This window comes from Acanthopagrus latus, chromosome 20, assembly GCF_904848185.1.
Source record: "Acanthopagrus latus isolate v.2019 chromosome 20, fAcaLat1.1, whole genome shotgun sequence".
In the NCBI taxonomy this organism is placed as follows: Eukaryota; Metazoa; Chordata; class Actinopteri; order Spariformes; family Sparidae; genus Acanthopagrus; species Acanthopagrus latus.
In genome coordinates, this window is record NC_051058.1 from 17,011,647 (window position 1) to 17,027,265 (window position 15,619).

The window sequence follows — 15,619 nt, forward strand, 5'->3', positions numbered from 1 at the left end:
TCTTTCCATCTTTCCATTGATTTGATTGGCAATAGATAGATGCACCAGACACACACCCTGTTTGTTTATCCCTGTACCAACCACTGTGGGTCAGTAGAACAGGAGAGCGGCATTAATCCAGTTATCAGATTATCCTATTATTCTACAGATTAGCTATGGCTGCACGCACGGAAATAATGCCTCTGGGATTTGTAGTCCAGAGAGTCACCCTCACTTTTATTTTCCCTCCCTTCCTTACATGAGAGCCTTGATATATCATATCAAAGCCTGGGTCACACGGTAGAACGCACCCTCCTCCTCCTGCGACCTGTAGGGCCTTCTTTTTTTCTTTTTTTTTAGTCCGACCTCCTGTCGTGCGTCACGGTGCGCGCACCTGGCCGGGCACCCGGGCGGTGGGAGCGTGAGGTGTGGAGTGACGGGGTGACGCAGCGGCCTGACACTGCAGGTCAGGGAGGAACCGGTAAACTCGGCTGCTCAGGAGCTTTGTACAGCTCAATTAGCGTGACACACTTTTCCTCCTCCCTGTGATCGCATTCCTGCCTTCCGCCCGTCCGCCCGCTGGACACAGAGGAGGATTATGCGCAGAAGGCGCACCACTCATTAGATAAAGAGGAAAATCGCTTTCTTTACCTTTTTTAAATTATTTTTTTTTTACGCGCACACGAAAGGAAAAGTGTCCGGTGGGATATGACTGTGGAGAAGGAGATGGCAGGGTTTGTCCCCCAGAAGGAGATTGTGTATAACGGGCTGCTGCCTTACTCCGACCGGTTGGACCGGGAGGCCACGGAGCTGCTGATGGAAATCAAAGCCAACCTGTCCAGAGCTGTGCTCGTCAGAGAGCTGTGGCCCGGGGTCGCTTTCTGGTGCAGGAAGCTCTTCCAGTGAGTGTTCAAACAAAAAGACGAACCCACAGTTAGTCGTGTAGGATTCGTATTTTTGTTGTGTGTGTTTGTCCTGCAGAATATTTAAGATCTGAGGTTGGATTGACTGAACTCAGCTCAAGATAATCACAACCACAAGGCCTCACATGTTATAAAGTTGCATCATTAATTCTCTGGCATGGTTCTCATCCTGGGAGATGGCAAGTGAATTTCCACTGGACGCCAGATCGTAGTTTAGAAAACCATAAAATTTCACATTTCAGACAGGGGAGTAGTTTTTACACTATATTTCCTGTACCAGTGCTGTAATTTAGCCTTAAAATGAACTAGATCTTATTGAGCTTGTATGTGAAAGTCAAAGTGTGTATTGATTGGACACTGACACACACAAACAAAGCCTTCTTTTGTCAGTTTTGGCACTGTCAGGATATTGTGAGTTAAAGTAGCGGGTGGTGGTGGTGGTGTCGTTTAAGTTGCATGAGTACTTTTCTGCAATAATAACAACAAAAAGCCAAATTAAGAAGCTGCATTAAGGCATTGGTTGGAGGGGGGACTCCCCATGGTGGTGGCAAGTTCTAGGAGTCACCAGATCGTAGTTTAGAAAAAATAAATACTACATTAGGATTGTTTTAGATTGGGGAATATTTTTTTACATGACATCGGCACCAGTGATATAATTACAACTGTAAACACATGTTTTCAAAGCACAACTAAAATGAATGTTAACACACTGGCATTCCCTGTATGAAGAGCTCTGTCTGTGTCTGTTCATATGACTATAAACGTTGCACAGTGGACCTTTGAAACAGATTTTTTATTAACAGAGATTGTGTTTGTGAAAGTCAAAGTGTTTGTGCACATGAGTTATGATTGGACCCACTTTTGATGTTTTGAGTTGGGGTGGTGGTGACATCCAGCTTGATAAGGTCAAAAAGACTGAGAACCACAACATTAGGAGCAATAATATTCGTCATCAAACTATAATATTGACCTGCATTGTGCAGTTTGTCAGTACAGCTGTAGAGAGATGAAGTCAGTGTTCCCCGGTGGACCTCAGTTTGGTGGGAAAAATATACAGGCATCAACAGCGAGAGGGAAATACGTTTTTGATCCCATTTTAATTGTGCCATGAATTATACATGTGATGTTTTTACATCCAAAAGATAATTATCGTAGTCAAGACAGTCACGAAAGTTGCAGTTTGTTATGGAGATAATTAGATACATCTAGTTTTGTACAAAACTGCTTAATGGGCTTCAACATCTCGCTTATTATACGCCACGAAAACCAGCATGGCCGTCTCTGCGGCGAGAAAAAAGTATTTGTAAAGGTGAAAATCACAACAAATCTGTCCGTTTTGACAGTTACAGGTATGTGACAAGTGAGTCAGTCAGTTATGTAAGATAGCTGATGTATGGACCGGCTCTACAAGGTTTCAGCTAAGGGCTCTGGTGTGTGTTAAACAAGGTGATGTCACTTGCACTGATTATTACATTTTTCTAATGAAGTACTTTCACTGTCTTATATTTCATTAGCTTTATCCCAGACTGCTTTCTCAAGTTGAAACATGATCTTTTAAAGGTGCACTATGTAGTTTTGGGGAAGACATTCTAATCAGAGGAGAAAGAGCTTCACTGACTGAAGAAACTGAATAAGCAAACTGAGCTTAAAGGACAAATTCATACTGTTTACTGTTTTGTTTGCGTGTGGCGACCCTGCCTCCTTTGTAACTTCAAACTATTTCCCTCTGAGAGCAGCTTGTTTTTTACTTGTGGACAAAATAATTATTTCTCTTTGTATTCTCGTCATACGTCATCATATGTGTAGTTCATGGCACAATTCAAACAGGATTAAATGTGTTTTTGTCTCTCATCATTCATCACCCGACATATATTTCCTGAAACGAGATCCCATCGTGGTCCACTTTCAATAATGCATCTTACATTTAAAGCCCAAATATGCACAATGAGGTTTTCAAGAGTCTTTTGCAGTATTTAAACTGGAACCCATGCAAATACTCTGTCGTCCCCCAGAGAGCACAAGGGCACCATGTTCTCCACCTCAACTTTAACAAAAGCTTTAACACTTGCCCACTTGACATCGACTCACATTCACTGTGCTGAGTTCATGTTGAGAAAGTGGGCCAGTGACGCTGTGTATATACGGGATATGGGTCAGCTGCAGGAAGCGAGAGGAGATCAGCTTCTCATTGACGGTCACATGTGTCACCTGCACCAACCCCACTCCCCCTCCTCACCTCCACTCTCAGTTTTCTGAAGCTGTACGGCCGGAGGTTCAGTAAAGAGGACCACATCCTCTTCATCAAGCTGCTGTATGAGTTGGTCACGCTGCCGAACCTGGAGCCCCACATGATGCAGAACTACGCCAGGCTGCTCATTCAGCTTCTCAGGTGGGTGTGACACAACGAACTTGTATACACAAACACAACACGTCTGAGCTTCTCCCCACACTCAGGGGCGGGGCTAAAACATCCAGATAGAGCTTCGAGAACCACAGCTCATTCATATTAAAGCCCAACCTCAACTTGAAGCCCCCAGTGCACATAGATTAGGGCCCAATCCCAATGTAAGGCCCTTAAACCCTAAACCTGAACAGACTTAACTGACGTCACCTGGGAAGTGATTCAATGAGAGAAGCTGCAAGGGGCAACTTCCAGGAACAGAAAGACCCAAACTCTTATGTTTTATGTTTCACTTTAGTTGAAGGTACAAATCAAGGAGTAACAAGTGATTAACTAATGGATTGAATAATGAGTTGTAGCTAGTTTACGCCACTCATCAGCTGAGTCATTGTTAATCAGGAACAACTTAAGAGGAAAATGAACAGTATGTTGATGCCAAGATACTTATGACCTAATCATTAACTAGTGATAGAATGGACTTTAAATATTTGCATATTCTGGAATTGTTACTGAGGGAGAAGGCAGACACACATTTGAGACTGTATATGTACGTCCCTAATAACACAAGTGTGGAGGAGATCTTTAATAAAAGCAGCAAGTGTTGGTGGTTCAAGCGTCTGATCCAGATGCCTCACTGCAGCAGACCCTGAACATGAGGGATTACATATCCCATCTGGCATGGGAATACCTCGGGATCCCCTCAGGAGGAGCTGGGGGGGAAAACATGTCAGGGCGGCCTGCTGCTACATAGATGGATGGATGAGTTCTACTATGCAGTGCAGCACAATGAAATAAAACTTCATGACTAATATATGATGACAGAGAGTGTAGGAAGTTATATCTTTGGGAGCTCTTCACCTCAGAAGCCAAGACTTCCCAGCATCAGCTCATCTTACCTTTATGTGTCCTTTAGCATAATGAGATCAGGGAGATTGATTAGTATCACCGTGCTACAAGCGGTGTACTGATGTCACATATGACGCATTAAAGTGGATTCTTCACTTACCTCTCTGCCATTTGGGTTGCTGCCATTTCGGAGCTTTAAACTACCTGCTGATTTGAGACAGTAGTTCAGATCAAGCTCTCAGAGAGCTGATACCTCCATTGGTCACAGAAAACATTTCATCCACATCGAGATCTGAAACTGAATATAAACATGAACTGCTGCTGCTGAGCCCAGTTCTGCTGCCTCCTTGACTGGCAACCCGCTTGGTTCCCCGTCCGTCCCAGACCTTTTTCACTGCAGCCATTTTGACATAAAACAGTAAAGGGTAAACACAGGTGTTACCAATGATGCTAATCAGGTCAAACAGAGTCGAGGCGCTGCTATTGTGCATGTTGGCTCACTAGAAAGTCTCCGCTACACTAGATGGAACAGAACCTTCATTGTCATTAATTAAACCTGTGTTTACCTTCTGTTTCATGTCAAAAAGCCTCCTCCAGATCAACTGTGCTCCGAGTTTCAAGTCCTGACAGAGGTTGCCAATAGCACCACTAGCTAACGGTTAGCAGTAGCAAAGCCAGTATTCTTCTGATGTGCTGCCCCCGCAATTTGATTAACGGATAGACCACAGGTGGGGAGCAAAAAAAGGGCGGGAAAACAGACAAAGGGAGGAAATGACAAGCAAAACATGGCACGTGAGGAGAGAACTTCAAAATAATAAAGGAAATAACAAAAAAACTCAAACTCAGACCAGCGACAGGATCAAAATAATTCTCATACATATTTTATGTAATTTTAATGCTTTATTATGTGATATAAGTTCTAAGGCATTAAAAAAGCGGTCACTGGGTGCTTAAAGTAATCTAATGAGGGAATTGGTAGATGCAAGAATAATAAGAAGCTCATTATAAGTCAGTATAAGTTGTCTTTTTTTTTTGTTGCATAAAGCACAATAAAACCAGGTTTAACATGCTTGTGACAGAGGAGATTTCATCCGAGGATCAGGCTGCTGATGAGATATAAACAACCGCTCAGTAAAAAGCCTTCAGAATATAGATAAGAGCATAATTGGAATGTTTGGCGTGCTGCATGTAGGTGCTGCCAAAGTGGAGAGTTCATTATGAAGAAAGCCAGTTCGTATCAATATTTGAGAACAAATCCGTTGAGATTCCCAAAGAAAACAATCTCACATTTTTATGCCAATTGTGCTCAGATTGTGGTCTGATTAAAAAGAAGAGGGCCGACGTCGGCCACATCTGCAGTGAGTTTTAAAAAACGACACATCGAGGTAGGAACCATCCAACCGGTCTTGGGAAAATGTCGGCCAGTGAGAGATAATCAAGAGAAGTTATTAACAAAAAGGTAATACAACGAGCCAACGGCAACAAAATCCCTCCACCCTCCCGAGTCGAGCTCACAGCGGTTTTGTAATTGAGCGGTTGTTATTCACTTAGTTTGGGAAATGGGCAGTGGAAATTATTATGAGACTGTGGACGGACGGGCAAACTTGCACAACACTGGATGAGGCTCCATCCAGATGTTTAAAAAAGAGGCTTTTTATGAGCTTCAGATTATTTTTAAAACATGAAGTCTTCGTGCGAAATGAAACTTGTCACCACGGCTGTCAAACAATTGTAGAAGTGTAAAGTTCAAAGCAGCAAAACAAGGAAAACCCTAAGCGGTACCTCAAAACTTGACCGAGTTCTTGAGTCCACACACATGCAACCAGGTAGACGCACTCTCAGTGAGTAAAAATGTTGGCCTCGCGGAGCGTATATTCCCATTTAAGCCCTGACCTATATCGTAAGACTCCCTGCTTTTGTCTCTCAGATCGGATCTGTCACTCCTCAACCCACCGCAGGATATTCTGCAGGACTGCCACATTCATCACTTCCCATTTTGTCTCCACTCCACTCCACTTGTTTCCAGCATTTCCACATCCATCACAGAACAACACCCTAATGTAGATGTCGTTTGTCTGAGCGTTTTCCATTAGATGAAAAGGGAAAGATCTGGGTTAACCGTGCATTAGGTGCCAGGATTTACAGCTGAGAGATGAATTTGATACTCGGCATCACACATCGGGTCTCAGTCTTTTCTCTCCACTGGCATTTTGCCATCATTTCCCCGATTGTCTCCTCTTTCCCTTCATTTCTCAAGTGTCCCCCCGATGAGAGTCTGTTCCATAGGCTGCCGGATGAACGAGAGAGGGAAGAGACGAGAGGAAGCTGAGGAGGTGGAAATTGCGCGTTTTTCTTAACCCCTCAACTTTTATTGCCGCAAATTGTGACTCCTATGAGGAGAGAAGAAGTAATGGAGTACAAAGAAAAGCAATGTGGAAGTTTCTCAGGCGGATTAGATAAACCTGCTGCGCCTTTAAAGCTTTTAAAGTACTCATCAGTTGCACAACGGTTACCCTGCGCTTAAAAAGCTTAACAGGGCGTTTGAAAAATCAAGAATCGCAGTGAAAGGTAGCTTCACAGCCTGCAGAGAGCCGGTCGCGTCCGCCTTCAGATCTCAAACCCTCTTCATTTCTCTCTAGGGGGCCCCGTATAGAGAGTATTTTACCCCAGCTGAGTCTACACCTGCAAATTACTAACGTCTGCCGCCGTCAGACCGTTTATGCTTTATTGAATTCAGAGAACGGCGGCGTTGTGTTTGCAGACATGTCTGGAAGTTGTCACCGCCGTGTTCGGTTCAGCCTGCATGGCAGTGACTCACTCTCCCACAATCACAGACTCTTTCTTTCAGACACCCTGTAGTTTCTCACCTCACGATAACATTATTACAGTGCAATCATTCGGTCATGACAGCGTTTTTTTTTTTTGTTGTTGTTTTTTTAAATTTCATTTTACCTCACAGGTTCGAGTGTGAAAGAACTTCATCGTATCGGACTGTTGATAATCTCACTCTTTATTTTTTTTTTACAAACAGGAAGAAGGAACTGCTGTCGAGAGATGACCTGCAGTTGCCATGGCGACCGCTCTATGACCTGTACGACAGGGTGGTCTACTCCAAAACTGAGCACCTTGGACTCATCTGGTTCCCCAGGTATGAAGTTTTACCTTTACATCATCCTGATGAGAGCAGTTTGAGCATTGTATTGGTTTACTGTATATATCTGTACTTACTCAATTGACCTGCTGTTACATCACATCTTTTAAGACAAGATAAGATTGTGGAAATGTTTGTTACAGCAGCTCAAAACTCAAAACGAAGAGGTTGAAAAACTGATTTAATCCTAAATAAAAATGACAAAAAATAAAAACACAAATAAACTCTTCATACACTATACAACTTTTACTGAAACAGATATGGCATTGATGGCGAAAACATTTGTAATTTGCACACAATGTGTAGCTATATTCTATAAAATATTTGAATTGAATTGCAGAGGATGCCAGCAGAACTCCAGCAGGATAGTTGCACAGTGTAAATATAAAAGATATGAGATGAGATCATCCGTTATTAGTCCCCCAACGGGGACGTTTGCATCGTTATAGCAGTGCAGGGGGAAAGAAAAGTGGATGCAAGCGTCAATAAAAAAAACAAAAAATAAATGAATAACAAATAAGTAATGGAGCAAGATAAAAACAAGAGGAAAATAAACCAGAAAGAAGAATATAAACAATATAAAGAAGAAAACAAACTCAACAGTTTTTACCATTGAACATGTTAGAATAATGATATAACTGTATAATGATATGGGCATGGTCTAAATATGAGTGAATGTGCTTTGTCTATAATATAATAAAGTTCATGTATGTCAGATTTGAAGCTACCATCAGCTAGCAGCTAGCTTAGCGTAGCAATAAGATCCTCATCAGGGGGAAGCAGCTTGTCTTGCTCGGTCCAAAAGCAATAAAATTCGGCACCTCTGAAAACTGGCAAATTGATTCTTTATGGGGGGATATATGCCAGAATATTTTGAAGCCCTGTTCGCAAGGGACTAGAACTGCCACTGGTATTTTGAAATCACACTGGAGGACATCTGTGATCGTACTCCTGTGCAATAAATAAAGCCAAACTTCCACCGCATATTACCGACCACATTTCGCCGAGCGCAGAGTTCACAGGACAATATGAGTCCTGGGCGAATCGGCGTGTCTCTGATTTGGGGATTGTATTTCCTCTCAAACATCTGCTTTCTGTTGTCGGACAACTCGACAATTACTGTTCAGTTTGGTTTTGGCCCATCGCGCGTTGGAACAGCAGTCAACAGCTGCTCCGCGAGAACGGCGATAATGCCGTTTTTTTAAAGCGCTGACAGGGAATCTGAGGAGCAACAACAGGTTGTCATTTTCGAGCAGAGCCGTTGAGCATCTTTTGCTCGTTCTGAACGAGCTGCAAATATGTTTTTAACACTGACAGAAAGTGGGTAAATCAGCTCTAAACTGTATTATTAATGCGGCTGCTGGAGAACAGACGCTGTTCTTCTGAAAGTTTTGTTACACAGAGCCCTGACATCATATCCAGGAGATGATGTCAGTCGACAGGAGGGAAAAGAAGATTTTGTGCAAACCCCTGTGCAAATGTGCAAACAGGTAATCGTGATTGACAGAGATACAAACTTTGACACAACACCGAGCAACTGTTCTGACCAAAAATCTGAGATAAAACCAACAAACAATACATAGTGTGAGCTTTAGAGGTGCTTGTAGGCTGTCCTTGTCACCTTTGGACGGAACCATGACGCCTTTTTTTCCTGCTAATGGCTGCAGCTTCAGCATTTGCCGGTTTGTTTTTCTATATTTAACTCTAGCAAGAAAGCAGACAGGGGTATTTGTAGATCGACATCAGTATGGCTCTATTGTAATTCTGTTCCCAACCCTGATGCCAAAAGTTAACCTCAGTCCTAAAGAATTTATAGTTCAGAGTGATCAATTATCAAGCAAAGATGCCAGAGAGTGTCTCGCTTTGGAAATATTCATCCTTCCTACTCATCGCTCTAAAACTACTACCTTTGGGGTTTTTTTCCAGTTGGTCATTTTTGTGTTACTTAAATATGAATCAATGAAATAACCAGCAGATGCGTTGATGGTCACAACAACCGTCAGCCGCAGCCTGATGGATGTGGTGGATGTTGTCCTAACCTTGGCGAAGACACGTGGACCTCACAAGACGGCGGAAAGCTTGATTTTTTTATTTTTTTTTCCCCTCCGCAAACACAAACACCTCCTCTCTGTGCTTGTTTGCAGCTCAGTGGACCACATTCTGAAGGCTTTGATCAAGAGCTGCAGACTGTAAGTCTCGTCCTCTGTGATGGTGTAATTTATTCTCCGGATAATTCGTTGCTTTGATCCTCAGTTGAGCTGTGTACAGTGGATCAATGTGTGTATTTGTACCTCCAGTCTGTCTTTGCTTTGCCTGCGTCTATTTGTACTCACGTCTGTTCTCGCTCTGTGAATGCGCGTGTGTGTGTGTGTGTGTGTGAATTTCCCAGGTATTTCCCGGCGTCGTCCACGCAGGAGATGCTGGATGAGTGGCGCCCCCTGCTGTGCGTGTTCGACACGGTCATGCAGAAGGCCATCAGCAACATGGAGCTGTTCCTGCCCACCATCATGCCCCCGGAGGAGCACGGCCAGGGCTTCCAGTGAGTGGGCCAGCTCGACAGGCTCCGTTTAGAAACGGAGGGCGGCGAGCGCCAAAGTGCCGCATGCGTTGGCCAGAGCGAACACAAAGGGTCCATAAAGTTTTAGCGAAAGCAGCCCCGTTGTTTATTTATGAAAGAAGCTCTGCCAGCAGACGAAGGCAGAATATGTCGGTTTGGATCTCGTGGACAGACACTTCACCCCCCCAGAATCCAAAACACATATTTTTCCTCTCACCTGTCGAGTTGTTTATCCCTCTAGACTGTTCTCTTTGTGAGTTGCCGGGTTTTGAAGATGTCTGCCTTCTCTCGAATATAATGGAACTGGATCTGGCTTTGGCTTGTGGTGAAAAACTCAACAGCAGTGATCTTCACCGCTTTCCTGAAATCATCGAGATAATCTGCAGACCTTGTTGTGAGCAGTCTCATGTGTGAACTGTTTTCTTACTACTGAACTAAACCTGACATTGTACAGAAAGAGGCCAGCGTCTGTTCAAGGACGAGAGGCTCGTGACGGCGCTGGGATGTAAACATGAATGTCATCCTCCCCAGCTGAGCTGTAGCATCAGCTAATGTGTCTGCAGTGATACAGTTGGTAGACATGACAGAGGATTAGGATAAGGAAAAAAGTTCTGACTTTTATTTTTTACATTTCTGACTTTTTTTTTTTCTCTGAATTTTTCTGATAAATGAGAAAAAAAGTCAGAATTCAAGAAAAACAGTTTGAGTGAGAATTCTGAGATGAATCGAGATTCTGTGATTGATGTTTGAATTGTAAAAAGATTTTTAAAAAGTCAGAATGAATTTATTTTTAACAGTTGTCCTCATCCTCTTCTGTTCATACAATACAGCCACACAAAAGGACAAAAAGAAAACCAAAATAAATGTGCCGTGAAAGTTTTACTTGGATCCCTTCAGTGGTCAGTTAAATTAACAATCCCAGTTCATCATAGAAATAAAAAAAAAAGAAAGAAAAATTCATTGTGACACAAATTAAGTTTGTTATCCAGTCTCTCGCGCTCTTCACAGAAGCATATTTCCTCCCATTTTGTCATTGTGTTGTGCTGCTTTGCGAAGATTTATAGCAGTTATCCTTTCCTAAAGAAATTGGCCTCACAAAAAGAAAAAAAAAAAAACTCAATTCAAATTGGTTCTCAAACATTTTACCCAGCAGAACAATTGCACTGAACATCTCTGGACAGTTTTCATCCAGAATCCCCGACGTAATATTCAACAGCGCGAATCTAACGTGACGGTTGAGTGGCTCGGTGTGCGTCGCTTGTTTGAGAGAGAACAGATGAAAACTGCTCACTGCAAAGTCTGTGGATTATCTTGAGTAAACCTGGCCATGATTTCCTGACAGAGACTGTCGTGTTTTTCAAATGCATTTTTTTGGGGCGCTTTGAGTACCTCAAGCTGAGTGGCGTCTAGCTCCATTGTATTTGAGATCTCTACAGCTGATATCTCCAAAACTCAACAAGATGGATAAACAGCACTACAGGTGGGAGGAAACATGTTGGGGTGAACTGTCCCTTTAAGAGCGCATGTCACGGCTTTTCGGGCCCCTGTGAGAGTCGACACCTGTGCACCTGGAAGGTTCAATAAATAACTCTCTTCTTCTCGCATTAGCGTTCCTCCCCCTCCTCCTCCTCTTTGTTTTGCTTTATTTTGCTTCCTTGGAAAACCTCGGCGCCGCTCTCTCCTCACCCGTCATGCTTGCATTCCAGCCATCAGGCCCCTTCACAGCGCTCGCTGCATTCTTCAGCGTTTTCACCCTCTCGCAAGCTATTTGTCTGGATTTATTCTTGGATTCATCAGCGGTTTCCGAAACAGTTTCCACAATACATCATCTTCAATACTTCAATTTTTCCGTTTCACTTTTTCTCGCTCTCCTCCAGAAATCGACAAGGGGGGGCGGGGAGGTCATATTTTGGGAATTTTGGCGATGGATGAGGGCAAAATCAGCTTCAGGTGCGTGTCAGTGTGTGTGAATGTAATACTGTTTTTGTTTGTGTGTGTGTGTGTGTGTGTGTGCGTGTGTGTGTTTCCAGGTTGTGGTTTGATGAGCTGATGAATCTTTGGACGTCGGTGCAAAATCAGCCGAGCTGGGAAGGGGTGAGGCATAAACACACACACACACACACACACACACACACACACACACACATACACACACTTGCACAATATTTCAGGTCATTTTTTAACATTTGTCAACAATTTATCACTTAGTTTAATAAACTGTTCGCTGTCCTCAAACTTTAAAAATCTTCATGCCAAAGCAAAATCACATAAACTTGAAATAAATGAAATTTCCACCTCTCAAGTTTCCAGAGAAATCTCCAAACACACAAGTGGTGGATTAGGGCTTTTTTTTTTCTTCTTTCCTTTAATGATTGAGCAATGAATCACCCAGCTGTCCAGTTTCCTAAAAATGGACTGAGTAATTTGGATTGACACACTTTCCGACATTTCCTGACGGCGATGATTGAAATGTTGAAATGTTGTTAAAGTCTTGGCGCTTCACGCTCGGAGTGCAGATAAGATTTTCCATTTGTGCCTCCGCTCGGTGTCCTGGCCTCGAAGCGGGGCCCTGGCTCTGTGTGTGTGTGTGTATGCGCGTGTGTGTCTCTGTGTGTGTGTGTGTGCGCGCGCTCTTCCTCTCCTCTTGAACATCTCCTGTTAGAGAGGCGATATTTATTTTCTAGGAATGACGGCCTTCACTTCTGGGAACGCTCTTTAATGCTCGCACTGATTGCCTGTCCGATATCCTCTCCGCAGCACCTCGTGAACCTGTTCGCTCGCCTCGCCAACGACAACATCGGCTACGTGGACTGGACCCCTTATATTCCCACAGTGAGTCATCGGCGGGATTATGTGCATGTGGAAGTGGGTCTGTTAATGTGTTTATTGGGGACCTCTGGTTCATGTGAATGAGGTGTAGGTCGGGTGAGTTCAGGTGAAGTGGGACAGATGTGTATTGTAAGGATTTAAGATATGCAGATCCAACAGCCAGTCACTAAAACTGATCTAGAATTGTTGCTACAACAGAAATGCATCGTGGGAAACTAGACAACCTCAGGCACCCATGGGCACCAACCATCACTGAAGTGTCAAATAACTTGATAAGGCCTTAAGGGGTGTGTGAGGCAGCAGTTTTTCATAGGTCGACTGGAGCATTTACCAGAGACCTTCCCCTCCCTGTGTGTAGATCTTCACCAGGATCCTGCGCAGTCTCAACCTTCCAGTCGGGGTCAGTCAGATGGTGGCACCGCGGTATCTCACCAACTCCTATGACATCGGACATCTGGTGCTGTGGATCACAGCGCTTCTGGTACACCCTCGACAAGCATTTTCTCATAAAGATACATTGAAATCCTCTCTTTTTTCTGCTGCTTCCTGCTTAATTACATTGCTGATTTGCATTCCTGCAGGGTGGACCAGGAAACCCTGCACAGAAGGAGCTGACCTGCCTCTTCAACAGCATCGCCTCCTTCTACCATCCCTCCAATCACGGTCGCTGGCAGGTGAGTCCGATGCTCGCACACACACATACACGTGCGCATGCAGCCTGTGCGACTTGTGACCACGTTTCTCCGCCGCTTCCTGTCACACTCCTGTGATTTATAACCTGTCATTCAGGACTTGGCTGCTTCATCCTCGCACCAACCAGCCAATAATGAAATGCATAAGTGCCGGAGAAAAGAGCGATATCACAGATCTGTTTACTGCAGACTGTGTGAATGTGTCCCTTGGTGATAACGCTAATGTTGAGTGTGTGTGTGTGCATGTTTGTGTGTGTGTGTGTGCGCGCGCCTGCCTGTAGTCACGACTGATGCGGCTGCTTCAGCGCCTCCCGGCGAGTGTTGTGCGCCGCGTGCACCGGGAACGCCACGCCGCCCGCAGCTGGATCACGCTGGTTCCCGAGGGCCAGAGGCTGACCGACGACAACTTGCAGGAGTTCACGCGCAGCCTCATCGGGGCCGCCCTGCTGGCCATGTTCAGGTACTTCACGTTGGTGGATGTCAACCATAAGAATGATACCTCCATCCTGACTTTCTGCACATAATCCTGCAGCACAGTCGCACCAGATAAGAGTTCTGAGAATAAGAGACACTGAAACAGTTTAAGAGTTGGATCGCAACATCATTCAGTGAGTGCTGTATTAATAGAGCGCTTTTAAAGCAAGATGTGCAAAGCGCCGAGATAAAAATAGAATTCGAGGCCTTGAAACTAAGCAACAAACGATCTACTTAAACTATTAGTGAAAAAAAGTACAGTAATAGAAATCAAACAAACGAAAGCGGTATAGAGAAGCTCAAAAATAAACTTATATATTAGCTTTTCAAGAGGAGCTGGTCTTGTAAAAATAGTTTGTAAGATGACATTTAAAAACAAAGGCAGTGTGTGGGAAGGTCGGTAGAAACTATTTTCTACCCGGGCAGAAATAAAAAGGTGTCACTGTGGGAGGAGGAGGTGTGAGCGTTCTGTTGCGCAGTCACAGCCAATCAGTGGTCTTTGGAACCCACGTCTAATGACCACGATCTCCTGCAGGCCTCCGTCTTTTGAGCCAGGACGCCGGCATGTTCAGCTTCACACCTCCCAGTTAATACTTTTAGCTTCGACTATGCTGTTCTTTCTCCTGCTAAATATCACAGCCGTGCTGGTAATCTGCTGATCTGTTTGCTTAAAAAGTGAGCGTTCTGGAGACTTTTAGACTTCAACAGCGTCTAAATGACTGCATTTTAAAGTGTGTGTGGTCTGAAATACCATCACCCTTCCAGCCGAAAGTGACCCAGTTTCAGCAGTTCTGACCTACATGTCACTATATGAGGGTTAACTGGGTTGCTGCCATGCGAACATGTCACTTGGATCAATGCCAGACGGTTATCTAACAAACCCTGCTGTGTCTAACTAGCAAGCGCAGTCACTGGCAACAACAAGCCTAATCTGGACAAACACAGGTCATCTGTGATAATCTGCCTGTGCGTGCACGTCAGTGTTTGTGTGTGCGTGTGTGTGTGTGTGTGTGTGTGTGTGTTGTTGTTGACTACTGTGTCCTGTTTTGTGTTCACCTGCCCTCTCCTGGTGATGTGCAGTAAAACCGGATGCACCGATGCAGCCTACGCTCTCCAGAACCTGGCCCTCCTCACGCCAGAGCTCGCCATACCACCTGTACTTGAGAAGTAAGTGTTTGTGTGGGAGGTATCTGCAGTGAACCACATCAAAACATTTACTGATAGAGGCAACATATGAACGGATTTTTCTAACTCAATCAATCAATAATTGTCCTACTTTGACATTTGAAGGACTTTAGCGAATGCAAACAGGAAGTGTTTTTAGCCTGTATTTGTTTATTTTAGTGCAATGTATGCCAAATTAGCTATTAGCGTTTCACATTTACAATTGACACCAATGTATATTTGATAAATACTGAAGAAAACTTAAAAATATGAGTTTCTAAAGCAAGTTCTGTAATTTTGATGAACATTTTCTTCTTATGTGGATGAATGGACATTTGCTTGCAATTGACATGATAGATAATGTTATTGTCCAAAAGTGCAAATTAATCTGAATCTAAAAATGTGCACATCTTGTCCTTGTGTTGAAATGTTACTGAGTTATAACTCCATGAACAAGTTCTGGTGCAAATTGCAGCAATCATGCACAAAGGGGTTTTGAATGTTGCTGCTGGCAGTTTTGGTGACTGGGTCAAATCATAAACTCACATGCAAATTATCATAAATAAGTGTATGCCGAATTAGATACTAGCATTGCCTGTTTAC

General features: G+C 43.7%; 1 protein-coding gene across 1 annotated transcript in view; it reads left to right on the forward strand.

Moving 5' to 3' along the window:
* Positions 1-687: 687 nt before the first annotated feature.
* The window catches only part of LOC119010329 (proteasome activator complex subunit 4B-like), a 40,837-nt gene continuing 25,905 nt past the window's right edge, over positions 688-15,619 (forward strand). Inside the window, exons 1-11 of the mRNA XM_037082398.1 lie at positions 688-881; positions 3,151-3,291; positions 7,181-7,297; positions 9,445-9,489; positions 9,690-9,839; positions 11,888-11,951; positions 12,615-12,689; positions 13,045-13,167; positions 13,268-13,360; positions 13,660-13,838; positions 14,933-15,019. Of these exons, the coding sequence (XP_036938293.1) occupies positions 688-881; positions 3,151-3,291; positions 7,181-7,297; positions 9,445-9,489; positions 9,690-9,839; positions 11,888-11,951; positions 12,615-12,689; positions 13,045-13,167; positions 13,268-13,360; positions 13,660-13,838; positions 14,933-15,019 (1,268 nt within the window). The remainder of the gene's footprint in view (positions 882-3,150; positions 3,292-7,180; positions 7,298-9,444; positions 9,490-9,689; positions 9,840-11,887; positions 11,952-12,614; positions 12,690-13,044; positions 13,168-13,267; positions 13,361-13,659; positions 13,839-14,932; positions 15,020-15,619) is intronic.